The 27,840-nt window shown below is 39.1% G+C and overlaps 1 protein-coding gene across 5 annotated transcripts in view; it reads left to right on the plus strand.

Moving 5' to 3' along the window:
- The first annotated feature begins 783 nt into the window (after nt 1-783).
- The window catches only part of nhsb (Nance-Horan syndrome b (congenital cataracts and dental anomalies)), a 48,764-nt gene continuing 21,707 nt past the window's right edge, over nt 784-27,840 (plus strand). For all 5 annotated transcript variants that reach the window (XM_083550611.1, XM_083550613.1, XM_083550612.1 and 2 more), the window contains exon 1: nt 784-1,362. In XM_083550611.1, the coding sequence (XP_083406737.1) occupies nt 1,083-1,362 (280 nt within the window). In that variant the 5' untranslated portion in view covers nt 784-1,082. The remainder of the gene's footprint in view (nt 1,363-27,840) is intronic.

Raw genomic sequence — 27,840 nt, forward strand, 5'->3', positions numbered from 1 at the left:
ATTAATAAAGAAAAATGCACTCAAAGTGCGAGCCAGAGACTAAACGAACTTGAGGGAACTCGGATTGTAATTATGTTTCGAGTAAAAAACGTGTGTGTGTGTGTATGTGTGTGTGTGTGTGTGTGTGTGTGTGTGTGTGTGTGTGTGTGTGTGTGTGTGTGTGTATATATATATATATATATATATATATATATATATATAAAGATCTTGAGTGGCCCGCTCTAGAGCTCAGTCCTCATCCCTAGTGAACACATTTGGGATGAAATGTAATGCACCCCAGTCTTCTCATTCCACATGAGTACCTGAATTTACTAAGACCCTTGCACAAATCTCCAAGTAGACTCCAAAAATTTAGAAGAGTGGACATTATTATACCAGTTCATAAGGACTTCATATAGAGTAGAATGTTTATTAAGCGTATAGGTAAGAACTTTTGTCCATGTAATGTACTACAGATCAAAGGTTAAAGGAAAATAGCTATACAGTGTATGAAAGAGTAGATATGTGTATGGATATGTATATAGATATATATTTCACAAATCCAACTGCACTTTGTTAACAAGACTATGGACAGTGAATGTGTGTGTGTGTGTGTGTGTGTGTGTGTGTGTGTGTGTGTGTGTGTGTGTGTGTGTGTGTGTGTGTGTGTGTACAGTATAATAAGCACTTTAGTGCAGGATTTCCTGGTGCACATTTTCTCCCAATTACTCCATCCCGCGTTTTCAGCCTCTCCTTTAAAACCCCTCCGAAGCGTTGGATGCAAAAAAAAAAAAAAAGAAAAGAAAAAAGGGAAAGACAGCAGCTCAGGGAAAGGCGTGCAGGAATCAGGAGGAGGAGAGAGGAGTCTTTCATTGGGGTGGGGGGGGGGGGACCGCCGCCTCCAGCGCAGCGCAGCGCACCAGCGCACTCCATCCTGATGTGATGAAGTGAGATGGGAGAAGCCATGGAGGCCTGGATGGTGGATCTATGGAGTTTGGCTTAAATTCACACCGCTGTTTTTTCACATATCGGATTAGGTTGGTGGTGGTGGTGGTGTTGGAGGAGGACAGGAGGAGTGCAGAGCTGGGTCGGATTTGGCCAACATGCCGTTCGCCAAGCGGATCGTGGAGCCGCAGCTGCTGTGCAGACACGCCGTGCCCAACGACGAGGGCTTGCTGTTCGAGGACCTGCGCTCCATCACCAACGTGGCGCTGGCGCGCAGCCTCCGCCAGCTCGCCGACTTGGCCAGGCACGCGTGCTCCATCTTCCAGGAGCTCGAGGACGACGTGGTCGCCACGGGCCAACGCGTGCGCCTTCTCCAGGGCAAAATAGGCCACATGCAGCAGACCGCCGGCGCGCTCGATCCCAAACTCGAAGCCGTGCGTAAGTAGGATCTCGCCTACCGTGCATGCCCGAGGTCTGCTTTAATGAATCCTTAAAGTGCTATGGTGAGCCTATGGACCACCATCACCTCCCTCTCTCCTCTTCTCTCTCTCTTTTTCTCTCTCTCTCTCTCTACCCTTCCACATTATCATGTATCACACGCCTGCATGCGTAACCAGCACCTGCGTCGCGCCCCGGTTGCGCGTTCGCGTCTCAATCATCCAAACCTCCAACAAAACAACCGAGCTCTAATGGATTGGTCTATTTTTTTTCTTCTACTGATTATTCCTGGAGGTTTCTGTGCTGTCCAAGGTAAAGAAGGTGCGCCATGGCTTCTCCTCTCAGCTTATTACTAAGGAAAAAAATGGTCCACTATTCATGCACTGCATACAGAACACACATCTGTTCATCTAACCTGGATTTCCTTTGTAAGAAGGATGTTGCATGAGTGTAACGCGTAAACATGTTCACGAGGTATAAAGGGTAGGTGTTGTGCCTCAATCAAAATCCGTCACTCTGGTTTGAAGGTGATTTGAGGGAGTTCTGGGTTTCCCGAATCGCAAGGTGATGCTCGGGTGCAGCCAGAGACGTTCGTGCAGCTCTCCAGGCACTGTTTTTTAAAATCGTGTGCGACCACGGCAGTTTATTTTCACGCAGGTTTCGGAGCAACCTGAGTTCTCAGGGTGTTCGAATAGGGAAATGTTGCCTTTTCTCGATCTCTTCCCATCCGCTCAGGGTGATCCTTCATCCTCTGCAAACCAAAGGGATGTGAAAATGAAAAACAAATGCCGTGGACTCGTTCTAAACCATGCATGAATGGTCATGTACTTTTAACAGGCGTGTTATGCATGACCGGATCATGATTACCTTCTTCATGCTTAGAGAGTGTGTTTGCTTTTCTTATGTACCAGAGACCACAGCATGGGTTCTCTATGTTGAAAGTCTCCCGGAGAGCTTTGGAACGACTGTGATAAGACCGGCAGACTGGCTGGCCTTGTCGTTCCACTCCTCCCCGAGCCCCCTTTGGCTGGTCGAGAGTCGCAGTGTCTCTCCACAAGGGGCAAAGGTCATGTTAGCAACGAGCTTCGGTCCAAGGGTTGTTCTGAGGTCAAGTAGCCAAGCAGCTCCTGATTACTTCCTGGTTTCTAATTATAGTGCCAGAACCACCTTTACACACATGGGTCTAATCTCCAAAAGATTAAAGCTATGTCTACATTCATTTGGATAGATATGAAAACTAGGTTTTTTGTTGAACATGCTTTAGCAGGGAATGTTAGTCTACACTGAAACATCTGAAAACGCTCACATTCCTGCGAATGTGTAAAAAAAATATCAGAAGCTTTGGCCTGTGTTATTTTTCATGGGTGTATTTACTTTCTAATTAAATTGATTTGTAAGTAACTATTCGGTCCCCTTTTGTAAAAAAAACAAAAAACTCATTGCAATCTCAAGGATGTACAAAGCGACATTAATCTTGAACAGCGCTATTAAAGTGGAAAGTAGACCAAAAAACATGATACAATATCGTTTATTAGCTTTCAAAATATTATTTCAGTTGAATGGGTCACATAACTGGGTCACATGACTAAAAGTCTGTCATTGTGTTTAAATATCAGAATTTTCTAAGTTGTGATTTTCTAAATCACATTTGGAAATCAAAAAGCTGTGCAAAAACAAAAACAGCACCTCAGTGTGGACGGAGGGCCAAAATGATCTCAAACTGGTGTTGATTAAAGTCGATGTTTTCTTGTGCGGGCTCGAGAAGATTGCTTGAAATTCAAAAGAATGAAACTGGACGCTCTAAATCCTTCTATGGTCCAAAAGTTTGTGGACACCTTTTGTGGGCTTTTTGAACATTCCATTCTATTTAATCCCCATTTGCTGTAATGATAATGTCCACTCTTTTGGGAAGATGTTCCACCAGATTTTGGAGTGTGCTTGTGGAGATTTGTGCTTATTCAGCGAAAAGGGCGTTAACAAAGTCAGATATTGAGGAGGCCTGGGGTGCAGTCAGCCTTCTGAACCATCCCAATGTTCATGTTATCGTTTCTATAGCAACAGCTCATGCACAGGGACTTGTGTGGTATACTTTTCACAAAATATAATGAATTGTTTAATTATTGCATGGTAAAGGAGAAAGTTGATATAATGGTTGGAAGGAGTCTCCAGGATCAGTGCTTTGTAGCTGTTGGAGATAATCCTTTCTTTGAAGGCTTTCCGACGTGTAGAAATTTTTTCATCGAAATTTCTGTAGTATAAGAAAAATAAGGCACTTTAGGTTTCACCCGTCAATCGAATTTGAAATCCCTGTAATGAAGATGAAGTCAAAAGTACCATTCAGCTCCTGCTCGGATGTCAAGGTTCGCCTTGATACGACGAGTGTGTTGACACGTTCAGTGTATGCGGGCGGCCTGACCTGAGCTGGAGTGATTAATCACTAATTAAAGTCTGACATAAGCTTGTGCAAACACGCAACGCAAAAACGAGTGCAAGTGTGTGGTCCCGGGCCGAAGTGTGCGTTTGTGTTTGTTTGGGTTGGTGTATAATATTTCCATGCAAACATCTAATAAGAGGAGACAGACTTAGCCCGCTGCGTTTCTGCAGTCAAAATAAACACGCTAAAGTGTACACTCTACAGTCTGAGATCGGGGGAGGGGTTAAAAAAAAAACAGGCTTGGCTTAGTAAGGCTGTAATTTCTTCGGCAGACACGGTATTCTCGGTCAAATAGTCGAACCCGGAGCATAGAAATTAGGTTGATGCTACAATCAGTATTTGTTGTGTGTAAACACTTTTAATTTTTATTTAAACTGTTTCTCACAGAGTTTTCTAAATGAAGGTAGAGTGTCATGTATGCTTTGTGGTACTGATGCTAAGCTGAAAGATTATTGCTAACAGTAACTGTAGCTCAAGTACTGGATGATTTTAGTTCTATGTGCATATGGTTTACATGGGTCACGTTGGAAGATCTTATGTGGCCTGCTATAGAGCTCTGACCTCAACCCTATTAAACACCTTTGGGATGAATTGTAGCACTCAATGCGCCCCAGTTAAGACCTGATTTTACCAACACCCTTGTGGCCGATTGAGCACAAATCCCCTCAAGCTCACTCCAACATCTAGTAAAACATCTTCCCAGAAAGTGGAGGTTTTCAAAGCTCTAAATGAGGACTGAATGTGGACTGGGATGTTCAAAAAGCACCTTATAATCAGGTGTCCACACTATAATGCTATTGATGCTAACTGTAGCTAAAAGGTTATTGTTTTGCAGTAACTGCAGCTCAAAAACTGTATAGTTTTAGATAGTAGTTCATTAGTTTGAATATTTTATTGACTACAGGGTGGAAATCTGTCTTTCGTGTCACCGCACAATACAAACTACAACATCATACCCGCCTGAAACTGACGCGAAAACACGAATGAAAATCTAAAAAACAAAAAAAGACTCAAATATTGGATGATTTTAATAATTACAATAAACGTAGTTCAGGCTGAATGAAAACAAAGTAAACTGGCAGCCTAAATGCTTGTCATTATCACTGTTTATTGTTTTTAGCTTTTCAAACTAAAAGTGGTTTAGTGGAACTGGAAAAAATGGCGCCATCAGTGAGCCTTACACTCCCGAGGAAATGCAAGGTAACATATTTCTGTAAAAAAATCAATCGCAACATAAAAGAATTCCTCGTAAAACCCTCTGACCTGTCAGCAAACATCAAGTAACTGCTCGTACAAACAGTGAAGGCTTGCAGAAAACGATGTGACAGCATTTGCATTCTGTTGAAACGGTCGCTATCCGAGTCATAGTAAATGAGTCGCTATGGAAACGATTTTTAAAGGAAAAATTTGAAGACATCGGATTCAAGAATTCTACAGCCGTGTGCTGTAAATCAGACACGGATCCATCGTTCATTCCCGAAGTGCAATTACAGTCCTGCTGATGGTTCATGTTTAGAAGGGCGATAATTTCGCAGGTGTGTAAGTGCTCAGGATGTGTGGTTTAGCTTGAGGCCGTAGCGTGTTTGAAGATGAGATGATTATAGTACTTTGAGAACGAATGACGAAGCGAAAAAAACAGGCTTGCACCTTCATCAAAGTACGTTTGCACAGGTACTTTTTCTACCTTGGGATCTTTAACTAGACACAATTGTTGCTGATGTTGCATGATAAGGCAACATCAGAATATGATGTTGAATGGTTTTCCAAAAACTGTATTCTAATAATGCTAATAATTCCCTCTCAATCATGTGGTTTATTGGAAATGTAGTTTGCCCGCCTCAGGATTAAGTTCCTTTAAATGTAAGCTGAATTTTTTGGGGGAAAAAAGCCGCGGACGTCTAATTAGTTTGCGCTTCCCTTTTTGTTAGAGATTCTTAATGAGTCAGTTTTTACACAGTATCTAAAAAAGTCCTGATGACTTTCATACACTTAGCACCGCTGTCTCACTGTTTCTAAGGGAAATAAGTTGAATACATTTTTTGTAGTTACAATGCAGTAAAAACGCATTCCGGAACACCAATAAGGTTCATTTCATTCTTGCTTATTTTGAAATGAATGAAAAAAAAAAATCACATATATTTCCAAAAAATTGTAACCGAACACTAATGAAAGGAACTTTTTGTCTTTTATTTGAACGTGACGTTAAACAGAAGTATTGAAAAAAGCGTAACACTGTCGAAATGCATATATGATTATAATATACACTTTATGGAGAAGTGGTGATGGACCCCTGACCATTGTGTTTTTTTGAAAATCCGATTCAACCTTCCGTCCTATTTGCTGTTATAATAACCTCTACTCCTCTGGGAAGATGTTCCACTAGATTTAAGTGTGCGCTTGTGGAGATTTGTTATCATTCAGCCACAAAGGTGTTAGTAATGTCAGCTACTGTTGTAGGTGATGTGATCAGGCATAAGGTCAGATCTCAATAGCATTTAAGATCTTGCACTCTAACCCATGTAAACCAGATCTTCATGGAGCTGGCTTTGTGCACGGGGACATTGTCATGTTGAAACAGGTTTGGGTCTCCTTGTTCAAGTGAAGGGAAAATTTATATATTCGACCACATCCTGAAACATTTTATACAATTGTGTGCCTTTGTGGTAACAGTTTGGGGACATATGGCTGGAAAATTCAGGTGCCCATTAATGGTATAAAGGTAAATCAGAGCACTTTATTGATTTTCAAGTGTCTAAATGATAGACTTACCTTCCTTTTTGGTACACTGGATAGTGTATTGGGCTCCTACAGTAGTTTTGACCTTAGTGGCAGCTGATGAAAACAATCCACAGCCTTATGATTCCTGGTTTGCATTTTGGCATTTGGTCAAATTTAAAAAAGGCTAAAATAAAATAAAGCTTCAGATATTACTTTAATCTGGAAATGTTTGCGTCTAAACTTTACTGCTGTAACTAAAACCAAACCCCAACCACTATGGCAAACCACTGTGTGAGGGAACAATCATTTACTGTGACAAATACTACACAGTAACATATTAGCCTTGAGACAGATACACTGTGACATTCTGACAAGGGCGGTTCTATGGACGTTTTTTCGTTATAACACGATAAACACTAGGACAAAACAATAATAGATATGGAATAATGGAATGGATAATAATCCGCAGTATGGGCGTCTTGTGGAGGCAGCGCAACTTACACTTAGACTTAGGAAAATTGTGTTACAGCAGCAGCAGGTTACACAAACAGTACTGTAAAAGCAGAATGTAAATAATTTTAACTTAAATTAATAAATACGAGAAAAGTGTGAAATGTGCTAATTGTCAGTGTGTTTATATAAGTTGCAGTTATCATCTGTTACTGTTACAGTTACTGTTACAAACCTCCAACCAGCACTATAACTAGACCCTAAACCATGTGATACATTGACTGCTTTAGTCACGTAAGGGCCGTCAGGCAGCCATGTCCTCAACGCTGTGTCTGCTTAGTAACAGAAGCCTAAGGGAGATGAGGCCAAACCTTTCCATGCTGCAACTCTTCTTTCCTTTTCTCCTTTAATTCCCCATCCCCTCCCCTTCCTCTCTCTCTCTCTTGCTCAGACCAGAGTGACCCTGCAGCCAAAGTCATTGTCCTGTTGTTGTTTTTTTTAGACCAGCATTATACAAGTGTATACTGGTGTTCCTTACTAGAGTAATTGCTCGAAAAGCAGCATGCCATTCTGGATGATGATGATGATGATGCCCATCCATGAGCCTTCAGTGACCTGGAAGTAAAGGCTGCATGTATAAAACATCATCAGAGGGCTGAAATCTGATTGGTCAGCCTCTGGTCTTAAAAAAAGCATTAGTGCTTTTTGAGGTTTCCCCAAACACACACACATACAGAGCCTCAGAGAAATAGTGTTGTACACTTCTCGGGCAAAATGCTTCAATTAGTTGCACAACAAGAGCACTCATTGTTGTCTTGTGTTGGTGTAGATTATATATAGAAAGAAGTTTATTTAAGAAATACTTACAAACATAATCTAGTCTGGATCAACCAAACTTTTTCACAATAAGTATAAACTATAAGGTTTGGTAATGCATAAAATATATATATTTTTGTATCTTTTAACTACTGCAACTGACTGTCTACAATACAGATATGGTTTACTTCAATTACTTTAATACTTTAGCATTCCTGAATGCTTAAATGATTGTATATTTGCATAACTATAAATGACTATACACTTTTATATTAACTATAAACTTGATATTTACTTGCATAAATATAGACTTGAATAGTAATATAATTGTACAATGTATAACGTAATTAGACAAATAAAGACTTGAATAACTATATAAATAATATAAACATTCAAGTTTATAACTCTAGAACTGGCTGGCTAAAGGCTTGTAGAAATATAGACCTGAATGGCTATAAACATGTATAACTATAGACTTATGTGATTATGTGCATGTATAAATATAGAATAAAATGACTATATACTGTATAACTATAGACTTAAATAGCTATTCATGTATTTTACTATAGACTTTAATGGGTATAAACTTGGACCTGAATGGCTCTAGACTTGTGTAATTACAATTTTACATGCCTATAGTCTTGTATAACTATAGACCTTTATAACTATAGATTTACATGACTATGTACCTGTACACCTATAGACTGAAGGTGATATAAATGTTCAACTACCGTAATTTCCGGACTATTAAGAGCACCCAAATATAAGCCGCACCCACTGAATTTTACAAAGCTTTTTATTTTGACCATAAATAAGCCGCACTGAACTAATGAAACTAATGAACTTTGCACAGGCTTTAACGAAAGACAGTGCCTGTTACATGGCTTGTATCTAAACAGTAGCCTACCAAGAAAGTCATTGTTCACTGTCTTCCTCCTTCCTTTCACAACAATTTCTCTCAGGAGTTTTTCTTTTGGCATCGTCGTGCGTTTAAAAATCACCATCGGTGAAGCTTTTCTCCCGATGCCGTGCAGCTCAGCTCAGAGTTAGCGGCAGGTCAAACGTCAGAGGAACCACATCCATATTTATAATGTACTGCAGCCCGATTTAGTGGGAGCACATCTGATTTAATATAAAGACTTCCACTGGTTCACCTAAACCTAATCAGCAATTTCATTGGTCTAGTGTTTTGGGGTTCAGGTTTTTGGCTTGAAGTTTGTGAAACCGGGAAAATCCCAGGAAAAATCCATAAATTAGCCGCTTCGTTGTTTAAGCTCTGGGGTTCAAAGCGTGGGGAAAAAAGTAGCGGCTTATAGTCCGGAAAATACGGTATATACTTACATGTCTATTAACTTGTATAAGATGCATTAATGGATATAGACCTGTATGACTATAGACTTAAATGGTTGTAGATTTGTGTAACAATAGACTTACATGGCTACAGACTTTTATGACTATACAATTGAATGTCTATATACTTGTATATAGGTGTAACGTGCATATAGACTTGTAGTACCATAGACTTAAAATAGCTAGACTTGTACAACAAAATACTGAATTGTATATAGACTTGAGCAACTATAAACTTGAACGACTTCACATAAATCGAGTTTTTAAAAAAAGCATGATAGCTAGACGAAATGTATAAATGTTGATAAAGCAAAGACCAGTAATGGTGAATTTCATATTTCTGTCTTATTAAACTTTATTAAGTTAATAGGGAAATAATATGGAATGACGGTTTATTGCTGCTATAATGTATGTGGTGTAATAGGAATAAAACATTTCAGAAAACACACACATAAACACTCTTATGGGAAAATAATCAACTTGCACATTTTTCAACACATCAGTCTAACCAAAGTTAGAGTTTGTAAAATTGTCAGAAAAGCACAATTGAGTATTGAGTTTGGCTAAATTGTAAAAACAATGACAAAATCTTACCTGACACATTTCTCATAAAAGTTTTATAGACTTTTAATTACAGACTTATTGTGATGAACTCCTCTGAGACTTTTTTATTATGATTACCACCTTCACCAGGTGGATCGGTTCAAAGGGTCATGAACAGATCCTCGGTGCAGTGTTTGCCCTGAAGTGCACTTGCCCTAACAACGGGGTTAACACAACGGGGTGGAAAGGAGTGTTAAACAACTTCCTCTCAAACCATCCATCCTGACGCATCACAGGCTAGCAACTGATCGGCAAATTCTACAGTCTCACGGATTGCAAATTTCAACCTGCACAGCTACCCGATTAGTTACGCGTTGATCGTGATCATGATATAGTATCAGAAGGTTAGTCAATGGCAACAGTTATTTACCAGAAAATATTGGCTTTTGATTCATTGGTGCATTTAAAGACCGCAAAAGCAATTTCAAACTGTGTGTGTAATCAGCATTTTAAAATCCACTCCAGAATTGTATGACTTTGAGAGTCTTAGTTTGATTAAAAAGCCCATATATGAAGAAGGAATGTTGGTTTATGGTTATAACGAAAGCTACTTTTTCTTTTGATTTTCAATAATCAAATGCATAAAGACACTTAGCTCTGTAATTGGATTTAGCATTAACATTAGGTAACAATTCTACATCTTGTTTTATTAAAATCGTTTTTTAAATCGTGCCTAACTTTAGGCCTTAGGCTTTTCCTTCTGATGTGCGAATTCAACAGCAAATCAGCCATTGTAAGGTATTGTCTCTACACGTAAGGTTGCCAGTTATTTCCTTGGAATCCTAACGCTGTCCAGTGAATTGCCATCAATCATTAAATCACTCAAACTATTAAATCAGTGCAAGGATCTATGCGCTTGTGTTTAAAAAAGCCTCAGTAACATGTCACATTGAAATAAGTTGAATAAATCCAGCAGAGCCCCCGCTGTCAATCAAGCATCCGAGTGAATGACTGAGATGACAGAGAGTTTGGGGTCCAACCTCATGAATAATTAGTCAGAACAGCAGGGTCACAGCGATTCCTTCTTTTGTATTCTTAACAGCCAGATGTATAACTGAGGAGATTAACAATGGAAGACACCTGGCTCTGTAGTTAGGGAGGGGGGTTGCTGATATCAATCTCTATGGCCAGTCTTTATGGACCATCAACCTTCTCTAACCATCATACGGTTTATGAACATTTAACTTCTTTTTCGAAAACATTTTATTTCGAGATTTAAAAAGAAAAAGACCCTGAAGAGATCATGTTTGGCGAAAAAAAAGTCTGAATGATACGACTGTATGGTGACAAACAAGATGAAGATCCAGATGGATTAAGGGGATAGGAATAAACACACACACACACACACACACACACACACACACAGTCCTCTAGTGTTTTGACTGGGTCTAGACAAAGATAAACAAGTGGAACAGGTAAAACACTCAAGCCAATGGTGGTCGACCCAAGGCGTCTTCCATCATTTTAGCAGTTTGAGAGCTCAAGGGAATCCCTAAAAGCCCTCATCCTAAAAGCATGCCTATAAAACCTCCTTACATGCCCACTCGGTGACATAATGTGTGAGTTGGGTGTTAGTGACAGGTGTTGTCTCAATCCGTGAGGAATATGACTAGCTGTGTTACTTTTTTTTATTTTAATCTTTTGCCACAAAGCCTCGTTGATGTCTAAAGGCATCACCTTGTCTGGGGTTTGAACACCAATCTCTCATTACCTGGGACTTAAAGCATGCCTTGACAAATATATAAGGGTTGCAAATTTAGTATGAAATTGTACTTTTTTTTATATATAGTGGAAAAAGCATGAATCTTTGAACCGTAAAGTAATGTACATATTTAATACGTTGCCTGAATAAAAGAAACGAGAAGTAGAGTAAGGCGAGGAGCGTTGACAGTTTTTCTGCCTCTTAGCAGTGCCCTACTTTCATACAGCTTCTGGGTCCGACAGTACTTTTAATGTTTAATGCCCTTTGATTTGCACTGGAGACACATCAAGGTTCTCAACAAGGCTTTTTTTTGGTACAGATGTTTGATGGAAATGGGCTTGTACGCACCCCAGAAGGAGAAGGTCGAATTGAAAGGAAGATTTACACCACAGGCAAAAAAGAGGACATCGTGACAACCTTTTTGATCAGTGTACCCCGAACTTTTATTTTTGTAGCTCGACCAAAAAATTGCTTATACCCAGGATTACCTCGGGTAATATCAATAGTTTAAATAAACAAACTGTCAAAAACAAACTGTCAAAATATCATGGTAAACTACAGCTTTAATGCTGAGTTTCGAATTGTTCGCTAGCTCTGATCACACCGAATTAGCAGAGCGCTAATAGCTAGCTGTTACAATACAAACTGCCTCAAAATATTGATCTATTCGTGTGTAGATAGATTTCAGATAGAAATCAGCAGGGTATTGCTTGTGTTCAAATGTTGATACTTTTCAATTAAATATCACCTCCTTGAAGCTGCCCAATGCTAAACACCTAGTACATGTTTGAAAAATATTTTGTGGAAGAACAACATAAGCGAAGAGATCTTGCTTTATTAAATTGTATATATTTTGATACTATCTTTGATTTATTGAGTCTAGGTTTCTGCGTACAGTATAACCCCCAGTCGTGTCCCAGACTACAATGGTTTCCCGAAAGCATCCTGTGTTACTGTTTAGCGAACGCTTTGATGATGATTTTACCATCATCCCACCTACCGGTTATTCAGACTGCATATTCATGTATAAGACTCGCATCTGCGTGTCACCACAGGTTCCCGTGTCTGATGCGAGGAATTCCGTTATCCATGCGACCGGGGATGAGGGACTTGCTTCCTCTGGGCGTGTTGATACCTGTCGGAATTCCCCACGGTTGACTGAGACGTTTTTTTTGGTTTAGAATTAGAGGGTAGAGGAAATAGTTGGTGGTCTGTGTTTTTTTTATTTTTTATTTCTTAAAGTTAGAGTTTGAAAAGCAGCCTATATAAATCACGGAGAATCATTACAGTAAAAAGCTACAGCTTTGTGTGCTTAGGGATAGTTTTTCAATTTACTTTTCTCAGGCGCATTTATTACTAGCAGCAAGCAATCAACAGTGTCTATGAAAATGCAATGCATTCACACGTGAGGCTTGAGTGATTTTTTAGACTGGTCCTGTGGGTGTTTGTGGTCTGCCATTTCATCGGTTGCCCACTCACAATTTTGGTTTCTACCTGCAAATATGTTCTAGTTGCTGTTAAACCCAAAAGGAAGTCATCAGCAATCATTGTTTGGTGCTTCTGGTGAGTTTGATGGGGTTAGCTTGAGAGAACATAACCTACCATGTTGCCTGTAAATCAAACAACAATCTCACATTATACTGTCAAATTATATAGCATTGGAAGGCTAGTACCTAAACAGTGCACACCCACAAGCATTAACACTAGTGCCAATAGTTGCTAAACACCCACAAGAGACAAACTACAATTGACACAAGACAAGAGGCCTGTCGCTAGCTTGTGTAAACATGGGGTGCTAGGAATGCAAACACGCGCTAAAGTAATCACAGCCCTGGTCGTAAATACCTACAAGGTCTTAGTTAACCTCCTTTGTTGTATTTGCAGATGTCAAATCTGGAAACGGTGACATCCTGGTGATTTATGGGCAGAATGTAGCCGATGTGAAACAAAATTTAAGAATTTAAGATAGCTGAAATTAGAAATTAGTCAGTGGTGTAGTGCGTATTTATCTTGATATACATAATGCTTGATATTTGTTTATTTTTTTGTTACTTGTGCGTTAACTTGTTTTTGACAGCAGTATTTGTTTTTGCTAAGTCTAGTCTCAAATCATCAGCTTCAGCGTCTGCATTAGTCTCGACAAAGGGTCAAACTGTTGTCTGTGATACTAGCAGGTTAGTGCTTTCATTCCAAACACGCCTGACCTTGTTTGTTCTCTGGGTATGAAGTTAGAATGGAGAGGGACTGAAGCCTAAGTAATGAATAGAGCACCATCTTGGAGGCCCTTAAGTGCCACTGCATTGCAGGTAGTTTCAGGGAAATTGGGGTCAACGAAGAAAAAAGGAAATGAAATAAAGCCCAAAAAACATTTCGTTCGTAAAAATGCTGAGTCGTCATCTTAAAGAAAAGAAAAAAAAACTACCCTGTCCCTGCTTGTCATAGGGTTTTGGGCCAATAAGGATGATGATGGTGATGATGATGATGTCCCTGGCTATGGATGAGCACAGTTTAGTTGCTGTATAAGATAAGCCTCTAGAGATTAGCCACCAGCTGATGTGCTGTCAGACATTTTTTTTTTTTTTTTTTTTTTTGTGTGTGCAATATCTAGCAACTCTGTACCATGGGAAAGGATAAAGGCATTCCACCATCTGTGGTGCTTTTCTTTCTTGAATTGAGACCCTGGTGACATATTATTTTTTTACAAGCCTATGAGTATCTGGTCCAAATCTTCTTTATGGGGTTTCCTTTCTTATCTTGAAGTTATCTTGAACAGTGCATTTTAAACAATTGGGATTACTTGCATTGTTACACAATCACAGTGCTCACTATAATACAGCATAATGGATAATTCTATGCAGTATAGTATTATTTCTATGTATACAAAATGTATTTTACTTTTCAAATATGTAAAACACATCACAGTTCATCACAGCCATGCATAGAAGACCATGCCTCGACCACGTATTGATGACCACACAATGGCCGCACATAGGTCACACATAGACCACATATAGACAACCATGCATAGACCACATACAGACCACACATTACCCACACATTGACCATGTATTAAAGACCGCACATTGGCTGCACATAGGCCATGAACAAATAAATCAGCATGCATAGACCAATCATAGACCACATGTAGACCACGCACATACAACGCATAGGTGACCACACACAGACCACATATAGACAATCATGCATAGACCTCACATAGACCACATATGGACCACTCATTAACCACATGTAGACACACATAGACCACCCTTAGACCATGCACAGATGACTATGCATAGACCATGTATTGATCACACATTGTCCACACATAGGCCACACATAGACCACATATAGACAACCATGCATAAATCCTTCATAGACCACGCATTAACCACACACAAACCACATATAGCAATGCATTGACCACACATAGGCCATGCATAAACCATGCATAGACGACCAGGTATAGACCCCTCATAGACCACCTACAGACACCGCATTAACCATAAATGGACCACGTATAGGCCACGTATAGGCCATGCATAGACCATGCGTATACCACTAATACACCACAAGCAGACTACATACAATATATACAAGGCATAGATCACATATATATAGCCCACACACAGACCATGCATTCACCACACATACACCACACATACACCTGCATGGACCATGCACAGACCACACAAAGACCTCATATCGTCCGCGAACTCGTCACTTATTTGAATATATAAAACTTGATGAATGACTTAACCAGCCCTTTCAGTATAAAGTCGAATTGTGTGCCCTGTATGAAGAACTGATTTTTGGTGGTCTAAACCTCTTTTGTAAAATACTTGTATCGATGTCTTTGGTCCTAAAGTGGCCATTTTTTTTACCTCTATCTGCTTCCACACACCACCTGATTGTTAACAAGTTCAGATGTCTTAGAGTAGAGAAAAACTCAAGCACACAAACACAATACACAAACCTTGATGAAAAAAACAAACACAAGAAAAGTCTGCAAAGGCACCCTGAAGAAAATGTCCTGTATTTGAAATACCTCTGGATGCTAGAAAGGGTTTATAACTTATAGGCAGATGCCCAAAGCTGTGTGGCTTGGCAGATATCCTAGGCTCAGTATATTTATGTTCCACAGGCATGTGAGGTGTGTGTGTGTGCGTGTGTGTGTGTGTGTGTGTGTGTGTGTGTGTGTGTGTGTGTGTGTGTGTGTGTGCCAACACTTTTAAAACTCTCTCTCACTTTTGTTCTGTACTCAAGCACCCAGCAAACCAAAATCACAGAGGTCTGTGAAAAAAAAGAAGGCTGGAAACTAAAGTGAATCTATTACCTCTGGTTTTAATCTCATTGGGATCAGATTATGTTTGAATTAAAGCAGACAGGATTAGATTTACATCAAGGCCTCCTGTTATAAGATGGTTCTACTGTGCAATTATGTTTTCTTCGTCTTCCTCTAAGAAAATGCCCTTTTTTGTGGTAAATTATGTCAAAGGTATTTGGACACTTCACTTTTCCAGCCACGTGTGGTTCCTCCTCAAGCTTTTTGGAGGTGCACAACAGTAAAAGTTATCTAATAGAGAGAGGGAGAGAGAGAGAGAGAACGAGAGAGAGAGAGAGAGAGAGAGAGAGAGAGAGAGAGAGAGAGAGAGAGAGAGAGAGAGAGAGAGAGGAATCCTCTTAGTATTTCAGTGTTTTAATGACTGAGGGAGAACCTGTTATCACAAATGGAACAGACGGGATCTCTCTCTCTCTCTCTCTGTGTGTGTGTGTGTGTGTGTGTGTGTGTGTGTGTGTGTGTGTGTGTGTTTGGCTGTGGAAACATGTGAGTGGGTTCTGTCACACAGCATGAGAGTGAGAAAAAAACAGAGAAGAGAGACTTGGCTGAATGAGCTGCAACAGAGGGAATTGTCATAATTAAATCATGAGTGTGTGTGTGTGTGTGTGTGTGTGTGTGTGTGTGTGTGTGTGTGTGTGTGTGTGTGTGTGTGTGTGTGTGTGTGTGTGCGCACACGTGGATGATAAACACACTAGGAGAATATTTGTGTCAAAGTGTGCATATATGGTCACATGTTTCTTTTCATTACCACTGTGTCCCTTGACATTTTCATGTTTTAATACTGGGAATCGTATATCTGTCCACTCGGTTACCCCCTGCCCCCAGGTATCCCATGTGCTTCGCTTAAAAAGGAAGGGAATATATAAATTGCTGTACGGAAAATAGTTGGTCAAAAGGTTTGGGAAAAAAAGGTAATGTCTAATTTTAATTATTGAATAACAAACACATTGGTTTTGTGCTCATGGGTTGATTTGACATAAAGTTCCACACAGTCTGAGTATTTTTGCTACTTATTATACAAGCTGGAATTTCCGTCACGTAAATCTGTATTATATCGGGAACATACCGTACCGTACGTTGAGAGTTTAGGGTCGAGAACCAAGTACCTTGTGAGCCACGACTTGTGTAAGTTGATTGACAAGTTAATAATTCGTGGATCATCATGCTTAATACGTGACTTCCAGGTAATTATTTAATTAGAATAGCTGGAAAAAATCACGAGGCCGTTCCTACGCCACAGCATTGTGAACTGATTGCATTCATTGTTGTTGGCACACCAACCTTTTAATCTAGTTTTATTGTTTTATTTCTGTTTCAGTGTAAAAATACTAGATTTTGGCACGTAGGTGATTTGTGCTCATTCAAGAACAAAAATATTTGTGAGATCACCAAGGAGTTGAAGTTCAGGGTTCTGAGCGGGACACTTAAGTTTATCCACTACACCATGTTTGGACCCTTCGCTTCCAGGGAAATGGCAATGCTAGAAGACTTTGTGGCCACATTTTGTGGAGGAACTACATATGAGCATGATAAACTTATGAACTAATGTTTTAATCAATTTGTCCATTTATTCAATATTCAATCCCAATAGCCTTTTCTCTTTATTTCATAGCTTTTCGACTAGACGCTGCGCAGCCAAGTGTCCATTTCCGTTGGAGTTTCTATCCAATTAGATTTCAGCCATGGGCCATCTAGCAGGCATACAATAACGCTGACCGAGGAGAATTTTTTTTTTTGGTCACACACACTTACAAGGACATTTACAAGATGGACTTTTTAAGTAAAGCTGGACATCGTGAGGAAAGGTCAGCCAAAACAGTTTAAAACAGATGTTAAGTTTTTTCATTTATACTTTTGTGTTTCATTTCCTATAGAATTGGCACAAAAAACACATTTTAAACCCTTTTAAAAAAGAAGAAATGCACCGAAATCCCGGGGTCATTTTTTGAGGTTAATATTGATGCTTCTGCTTGATATTATGTATGCGGTACAGCTGTTCATTGGGTTTCTTGCTTCAGTGATCCCATTTATTCTCGCAGTTTGAGACTCCTGTCTGGATTGTATGATACTGATGGTTTTTATAGCCATGGTGTCATAATTATGGTATTAAGTGGTGAGTTGATCCAGGTAGGATACCACTGAAGACCTTGGTGAAATACACTGTTTTTAGCATGCTTATGTGTGATTAAACTGTGTTTCCAAGGTAAAGTGGTTATTGTTAATGAATGGAGACAAAGGTGGCCTTGGCACATCATGGCACAACCAAAGTTGAAATTCTCAGTAGGTCTTCATTTCTATAATAGCAACTTCTTCAGATGAACTTGTAAGTAATACATTTTATAAAATAAAATAAAAAAACAATTGAAAATGTGTAGTCACTTCTTCTCTGTCTTACCTCCTCTTCTAATATCCTCTACTCATCTTCTTTCTTTTCCTGCCCAATCCTCCAACCCCCCCAATTCTCCCCTCTTGTTCGTGTCCTTCAGGGTTTGGCAGTGTTCCTCCATGTTGCCATTTAGACATTAAAGTGGCTTAAATCATTAGAGCATCCCTTTTTTTTTACATTGAACAAGGTTAAAGCTGAATCGGTTTTAGAGTTTATTTTATTTATTTATAATTTTTTTTATTTATATAACCGTCATATCCAAACACCACGCAAATTTGGTTAACGATGATGTTTCTTGTTAGCATTTTATCTTACAAATTTGTAAGATTTGTTTTTGGCACAAATTGAAAATGGACAAATCGATGACTTTCAAACTCGACATATCCTTTTGGAAAACCAAACCATAGTAGATAGTTTCAGGATTATTCTAATAGATGTATTTAGAAAGTATTTTTGACGAGAATGAGCTACATCCAAATGGTCTATATGGTATTCACAGAGCTCATATCGCAAGCTTTATCCCTGGCTTGCCGGTGCGCTTGTGCGTGGTTTGATGCCCACGCTGACATGCGGCGCTCTGACAGCACAGGGTTGCGCTTGCAGGCCCGTAGGCGAGTGCAGTTGCTCCAGAGGACATGGCAGGAAACGTGCTCTAACCGTGCAGTCCATCATGTGACCATGGAGAGAGAAAGACATAATGAGCTGGTCACAAAGCACCGTAATGATACATTCCTTTACATACAAATCATATAAATATTAGCATAGAGACATATAACATTTTCAGTGTTCTACAGTTAGTAGGCTAACATAGTTTCCCCCCCCCCCAAAAAAAGCTAATAATTTTAACACAGGATTACTGGATGTTGATTCATTATCTAAAACTGCAGTTCTATACAGATTTCTAAAGATTTTTTTAGCATTTATTGATTTTGTTTGGTGACTTCGATCCTTCCTTAAAAAAAAAAAAAAAAAAAAAAAAAAAAGGAACGCCTCGTTGGTCCAACATCAACAAATGCACCTCCACCATATGATCAAGTAATTGAAGGCGACTATTTTTACTCAGTTGAATAATTACAGCTGTGCTGAACGGCAATTAACTCCCCTTGTAATTTCCGAAGGGGTCCCCCAACCCACCCAGCTCTGAAATCATGCAAGTGGTAGCGCACGGTTCTTAACAAAGCGCTGGATTTCAACCACCTATCGCATGCCTACCTTTTTGTATTACCTTCCCTGGATGTTAAAGAAGTTCTGCTTTTTTTTTTCAGTCACCACCAGAAGTTGAAGGTGCCTTTGAAAACAGCTTTCAGCTAAACGGATCAACCTGACATTGGCAATGTGTGTACTAAAATACAAAATGGAAATTGGGAATATTACCTTTTTTTGGTGGGGTGGGGTGGGGAGTGAAGTCCTTGCCAAAAGCCAAGTAAATCACATTCGATGTAAAGTGACAGCTCGGTCCCAAACCACATAATCCTCTAAATACACTACATGGACAATATTTTGTGGACACCTGACCATAAGATACAATTCCACATTTAGTCCTCATTTCCTGTTATAATACCCTCCACTCTTCTACAAAGATGCTCGTTCAGCTACAAGGGCGTAAGTAAATTCAGGTATTGAGAATGCCTGCAGGTGCGGGTGCAGCGTTTCCTGATTAAGGTCAGAGCTCTATTGCAGGCAGCTCAAGATCTTTCATTCCAACCCCTGAAAGACGTACTGATTTCGATTCTATTTGTATAGCGCTTTTAACAATGAACAAGTTTATTGCCTATAAGTTTGTCCCTAATGAGTGAGCCAGTGGCGACAGTGAAAAGGAAAAACTCCCTGAGATGGTATGAGGAAGAAACCTTAAGAGGGACCAGTCTCAGAAGGGAACCCATCCCAAATTTAGGTGGCAGCTAATGTCCATTCATTACAGTTTTATCATTTGGCCTTGTGCACAGGGTCATTGTCATGTTCCCCTAGATCACGTGAAGGGACATTTTCAAGCCCTCCAACTTTGTGGTAACATTTTGGAAAAGAACCATATATGGCTGCAAAACTTTTGTCTATATTGTGCATGTGCAAAAATGTGGAAATTGTCAGGCTCTTAAAAACACAGTCTCTTCCCGGAAGTGTGTAACATATGGCCACCGATTTGCTCAGCAGCCTGTTCATTTGCTGCTCCACAGTTTGGAGGAAAGTTTGCTATGCTTCACTAGCACTTCTGCCTAGCGCACACCCCGATGCTACACCTGTTCTCATGGGATGATCTTCACCTCGCTAATCCCCAGATTAGATGACGATGTGGGTCAGTTTACATCCTTTGCGTTTCAAAGTGCAGGATTGGTCCGTGGTTCAAGCTAATTATTCACGGCTTACTGCAGGTCTGCTGCTTATCTTTGTCCGAATGGTAGCAAGAGAGTTTACCTCATCTTGTGACTTCTTCAAGTTCCAACAATAGAAATTCACTATAAGTTCGCTTTTCCGTGCGACAGTCACGCTTACAAACATTTTTGTGTATTGTTAACGTTAGTGCAGTTCTTTTTTCCTCGATTTTTCAATGACTCCCCTTTTTATTCCTTGTGTATCTGACACCTGGCTTCGCTGTTTTTCATTGCACAGAGGGTGCTATTCAGTGGCGCTGTGCTGGGCCCCCTTTGTGAAACTGTTTTGCTTTGCTAGGACTTGTGGGGAAGTGACCCCACACATGGCAAACCTGTCTCACATCTTTGCAAATGCTGAGGGCTGAGTGATTACAAAAAAGAAAAAAAGAGTTAGCTGGTTTGAGAGAAAGCACACTTTAACACACACACACACACACACACACACACACACACACACACACACACACACACACACACACACACACACTCTCACACACACACACACACACAAACACACACACACACACACACACTGCACAATGCAAGGAGCCTCCCAAGTAGCATCTGGTCTTTGGTTTTTCACAGAATGTGCATGATAATAAGCGTCACTAATAAGCCAATCAGACGCAATCAGTCAAAAAGGTCCTGCTAGTTGGCTGCCGTGCTAACCTTTTGACCTTTTTGCTAACTTTCAAAGAGCAGGAACCTCGCTAACCTCGTGTTCTGATCTTTTTTAAATAGGAAATCTTGCATGGGGTCTTTAAAATCTCCTGCCGGCTTGGGACACGTTCCTTGGAAAATGATCTAAACACACACACACACACACACACACACACACACACACACACACACACACACACACACACCAAAAATAGGTTGATGTAGAAGTTCTTGACAATGAAAAGTAAATGTCCCTTTTAAAAAAACAAGCATCTGTTAAAACTATTATAAAACTATTAAAAATGTATTAATTGTTTATTCATCACACAAACTTTTTTTTTGTCTTGCAGCTGCTGTAGTAGAAAATAAATCTACACCTCCTGACCAAGCAGAATTAAGAATTTAGGATTTCCAAGGGTAAAAAATAATGCAGAGAAACATCATGTTTTAATGCTTTATAATAAAAAAATAATAATAATTTAAGGAATAAATAATATTTAAAAAAAATAATAATAATTTTTATTTGGCACACTTGTCATTTTTGGACGGATTCAGCATTCATAGATATATATATACCACTCATCCACTAATATTTACCTTCCATATATATATATATATATATATATATATATATATATATATATATATATATATATATATATATATATATATATATATATATATTAAAAAAATATAAAAAATACAAATATTCTAACATCTCTAGCATCAGTCCACTAATTTGATTGGTCGAGAAACAAGTATGTTTGTTTAGTGTAACCGCAAAGAAGCCTTTTCCGTCCTCATCAGCGGACGATGATACTTTTAAGGACCTTTCAACTTTTTCCTGGAAATACTGAAAGCTAGTCTAAAGAATCTTTTATGAAAATGTACAATTTGACGTGAGCTAACTAGCCATCTAGCACTAGCTACACTATAAAGTGAGCGAGGTTTCAATAGAATGAATTCGTCTGGGTTTCATTCAATATCTTCATTCAATATCTTAATCACTCCAACTCTATAAAAAGTACTAATGGCTAAACTAACTGTTCTCCTCATACTCATACTGCTTTTAAATACATTATATATGGACAAAAATACTGAGACACCTGACTTTTCCAGCCATGTGGGGTTCTTCACCAATTGTAATAACAATATACAGTGGTGAATGGGGGGGGGATGGGGGTAGACTCGTTTTTTGCTACTCTCTCTATAACTACTGTACACTACGTATCCCTAAAACTTTAATTTTTAACTTTTTCTTCTTTGCTTATTCTAATTTTCGTCACAATCTTCGCTTTCTGGCTTTGCTTCGCCATCTAGCAGCGGCGTCTCGAGCTCGTACCTCAATTTTTTGCTCGCGTAACAAAGCAAAAAATCGTCCGAGTGACCGCTCGTACCTCGGAAAACTCGTACATTAATGCACTCGTAGGTCAAGGTACCACTGTATAGAATGCCTTTGGATACAGTAGCATGAAATATTCCCTTTACTTGCACTAGGAGATCAAACCTGTTCCAGTATGACAATGCACCTGTGCACAAAGCCATTTCCATGAAGATATAGTTTACATTGTTTGGAAAACTATACAAAGATCTCCTGCTAAAGGGCTCTGACCTCAACCCTATTGAACTTATTGAGTTAGAACGCTGACTCTTTACCTCACTTGACTCCACTAACACCTTTGTAGTTGAACGAGCTCAAATCCCCACAAGAACATCCCAAAATCTAGCGGAACAGATGTCCCATAAGAACTTATGGTCATATTTGTCCAAATCTATCCATATAGTGTATTTTTAAGTGTATAATACTGGGAATCCGGGAATCCAATCCAGCTGCAATGTATATTTTTTAAATTGTTTTATATAAAGATTTGGGACTTCTTGGTGTTACCTTCCCAGTAGCTTTCCTCAGACCTGTGCAGCAGTCAGATTTTGTGCAACAAAAAAAAATCTCGTTTGTCTACTATGCATTTTGTCTACGCTGTCAAGCATTAAACTTAAGCTAACCACACTGTACATCCAGCACTTTTTCCCACAGAATTTATGGCTGTGGTTTGGGTTTTGTGCTGTAAAGCAGAACAGAAAGCAAACCACTAAAAAAGAACAAGAAATCACTTCTTCTCCTGGTGGCATACAAGCAAATCTTTCAATATTTTTACAAATGTTTCACCAAACCAATGCTTTTTTAGACAACAAGGTTTTTTTTTGTCTATTTAATATCCTGGGGAAATTCCCTGTGTAAATTGTTGATATAGAAATTCTTAGAAATGAAAAAGTCGCATAAACCTACACTTTCTGACCAATCGGATTAGAGAATTCACCAGATATGAATCCTAAATCAAACAAGGCTTCTATACCATGATTTACTGTAGATTCTGCCTAAATAGTCAGGTTATGTAGGACTGTTTGCCCTACACTAATATATCTTAAATGAAAAAACGCTGGGATATTGAACCAGCTTGTTTGCATATCTCGGGTACCGATTTGCATAATTACAAGTGCATGCTTTTATTATGTTAGAGATTTTGCATAACACAAGTGGCTGTACATCTCGATGGTAAAAAAAAAAAAGAGGGAGAGAGAGAAAATACTGAACGTTTTCCACGTTATGGACTCCACAATTCCCAGACCATTCATCTGGCTGCTCCTTTTCGACACTAATGAAAAATGGTTGTAGGGCGGATGGTTTGTTTTGAATACAATGCACCTAGTCATCCAATAACATACCACTGATGTGGTACCCCAGAAAAACCTCATAGGCTCTGAGCTGTGGTTTGTTGCCCACGGCAGACCGAGAGAGGGAGCTGATATGATGGAGAGTCGGATAGAAGTTACGTCCCGGATCCAAATGGTGTCTGGACTGGACCGGTCTTTAAATGCCTGCTGTTCATTCCTCATGCTCCGTATAATCGGGGGTGGGGATATGGGGTGTAGTATGAGGGGCAAAGTCGCACAATATATAACATGGTCTGCCTAAACACTTGATTCTGGTTTAACTTTAATTATGATAACATACAGTCAGGGTTACAGAACTAAATGTCTGGGGTTTTTTTAAAGAAAAGTAATCATCAGTGAGATTAACTTTTCAGTGCCGACAAATGGCTATGGTAGAAGTGGGACAATCCACAGCTAGGTGCAAGTGGCACAATTTTTATGCACCCCATGAAAAATGGCTACGATGTTCTGCCTGGTTTTCCAGCTTTTGCGTCATACCCCAGAAAATCGTGTAATGCACACCTAGCCCTAACTTTATACAAAACATAAGTCGCGTGAGCACAATACTTTGTGTTAGAGATATCGAATATATCAGTACTTTCGATGGTGCTGTTTCGAGAAGATCGATTATCACTATAAAATATCGATCTTACCTGGGACTTATTTTTAAACAAGTGAGGTTAATTTATAATTCACTTGAATGAGTTTTATATATATATATATATATATATATATATTCATTCATTCATTTTCTCCTGCTTATCCATAATTCGGGTCGCGGGGGCAGCAGTCTAAGCAGGCCCCCGCCTTCGACTGCTGCCCAATCCTCACAGCACCGTCCCTTACGGTCCCTCCTGCAGGTGGTGAGCCCACGGGAAGGCGGCCCCACGTCATTCCGATGTCACGGACCTTGATATTTCCCTCGTAAGGGACCCCCGGAGCATAGAGGGTTAAGGGCCTTGCTCAAGGGCCCAAGAGTGGCAGCTTGGCGATACCGGGGCTTGAACCCCCGACCTTCCGATCGGCAACCCAGCGCCTTAACCGCTGGAGCCACCACTCCCCCGTGTATATATATATATATATATATATATATATATATATATATATATATATATATATATATATATATATATATATATATATATATATATATATATATATATATATATATATAGTGCGTATAGTGTGTGTGTATAAAATATATAAAAAAGTATATGAAAATATATCAAATCAAATAAATTGTAAATATTGAATCACATCATCATGTGTCAACCCGTGTTGAAACTAAAAAAAACGTAAAATGAAATTAATACTTCCTGTGAATGTTTGTTGACGTCGTAAATAAATATGTTTAGCCTCTTTTATATTTATTTACTTTTCTGTATAAAAAAATGGTCAAACAGAAATGCGCACTTCATTAAACGCATCTATTTTGACAGCCCATATACACACACACACACACACACACACACACACACACACACACACACACACACACAATCACATAAATATTGTATCTTCATCACTTCTTCACCCTGAAATGACATATTTGACATTTTCAAATCAATTGCAAGTCAAAAGAAAAAAAAAGATAGCGAGAGATGGCCTGGTTCAATCAGACATCTTTTATTAGGCGGCGAAGAGAACATGAGGGCGGACGGCAGGGTGGCCTGGCAGATTGTTGCAAGTGGAAAACCTTCCAAAATCTCCAGCCGGAACCGTTTATCACATCGATGATTAAACATAATTCTTGCACAAACCTGCTGTGAGTTTTTTTTTTTTTTGTGTGTGTTTGTGGTGTAGTTGTTGTCAACTTTTTTTATTTTTTTTATTATTTTTTTTATTAAAGCATTGAGTCAGCCTTCATAAGTGTTAAGTCGTCTACATGGTAATGATTTATCTCATTCTTTTATGCCAGAAACACCCTTAGTGTGAGAGACATCATGTGAATAGTCTTTAGTCGATTCTAAGAACTTAGGGCTCAGGTAAATTAGGCACTTGGCATCCACAAAAAAGAAGTTGCTGCGATTCATTCGAGTCATAGCTGCTCATTTTTTACTCCCATCTGTTTAGAAAAGGTGCCAAAAGAAACTATGAAGAAACCAATGTAACTACTGAATTACTAGATTGGGAAAATATGTTGGACAGTTGAGTGTCAGTGCTTAATTGACTTGTTATTTATCTTGTATCGTGAATACGATCAATCTTTAAACATAAAAATAATTAAAAATAGCTCTAATTCAACTTAAGTGACTTGTGTAATGTAACAACTTCAATTTCCTAATGCAAAAATACACAACTGCATATGGTTAGAAATTTTTTCATATTTAATGCAAACGTGTGTATGCACATTATGGACAGACGTTTGTCAACACCTTCCCAAAGGGTTCCACATTTAGTCCCCATTTGCTATTATATAATCTCCACTGTATTGTCTGAAATTGTTCCACCAGATTCTGGAGTGTGCTTGTGGAGATTTGTGCTGACTCAGCTACAAAAAGTCTGAAGGATAAGAAGGCCTGGGGTGCAGTCAGCGTTCTAATTCATCCCATTATATCTTCCTGGAGTTGGTTTTGTGCACAGGGGCTATTGTCATAGTGGAACAAGTTTGGGACTCCTAATTCAAGTGAAGGGAAAAATTTATTCGAATGCAACCTACATTCGATACTGTGTATCTATTTTGATTAAATATTGTGTGTCTCCAACTGTGGTAACAGTTTCTAAGAACCACATACGGTTGTTTAAGTCAGAAATACAAGAAATGTCTCACGAATCCTCCTCCGCAGTCGTTTAGTCATCACAATCCTTCTGGTCTTCCTTACCCTTTTTTCATGAACAAATATCAGGCTCGGAAAAAACTCCATGCAGAAAAGGGAAAGAGCAACGTGTCCTTTTAAAGGTTTTTAATATTTCGAACATCCAAGAAACAAGGTACACTACGTACGTTTTATAATTCAGGCAAAAGTATTGGGACGCTTGACTTTTCCAAGTGTGCTTCCCCAAACTGTTACCACACAGTTGGAGGCACACAATTGCATACATGTATATGTATTGTATAAATGTCTTTTAATTAAGTATTATTCCATTGAACATTTACTTGAACTAGGAGACCCGACAGCATGACTATGTCCCTGTGTATAAAACCAGCTCCAAGATATGGTTAAAAGTAGAAAATCTTGAGTGGCATGTTATAGAGCTTTGAACTCAGCCTGACTTTCCTAATGCCTTTGTGGATGAATGAGCAGAAATGATCACAAGCAAACTCCGAATTCTAGCTGAACATCTTCTCAGAAACATTGAGGTTAATTCTAAAAGCAAATGTGGACTAAATGTGGAATGGGATGATCATAAAAAGCACATATTTTTGTCCCTATATAGGTATATCATATCTCATATGTCAGTCGATTCAAATATTGAATGTATTAATCACACGATTGTCATGAGTTAACTTGGGATTACAACTTAGATGTAAATGTACCTTAAATTAACAACATGGTCATGGATGAATATGGATGCTTCATGCAGATCTATGTTTATTTTTAGTGAAACTTTACGCAACACAGAGCATGAAGACAAAATATTCTTGTAAATGTTTCAACTACGTGAATCATCAGGACACCACATGGAACTGTTTCCGCACGGACGGTTTTAATTGCCGGATGTGTGCACCATGGCAGTTTTTTTCCCGAATTAGTTTTTTTCCTGTGGAGTTTTTTTTATATCCGAGTAAAGAAAAGGACGTAGTGATATATATATATATATATATATATATAGCATGTTAGCACTATTCAGGCTCACGAGATGCAGTGAAGTGTCCAAGCGTGGCAGACAGTGAGGAAATATAGGTCAGGATACACTGCAGTGGGAGTTTGGGATGGTAGAAAACACACACACACACACACACACACACACACACACTCGGTGTGCCATGTGCAG

The sequence above is a fragment of the Silurus aristotelis genome, assembly GCF_946808225.1.
Source record: "Silurus aristotelis genome assembly, chromosome: 9".
In the NCBI taxonomy this organism is placed as follows: Eukaryota; Metazoa; Chordata; class Actinopteri; order Siluriformes; family Siluridae; genus Silurus; species Silurus aristotelis.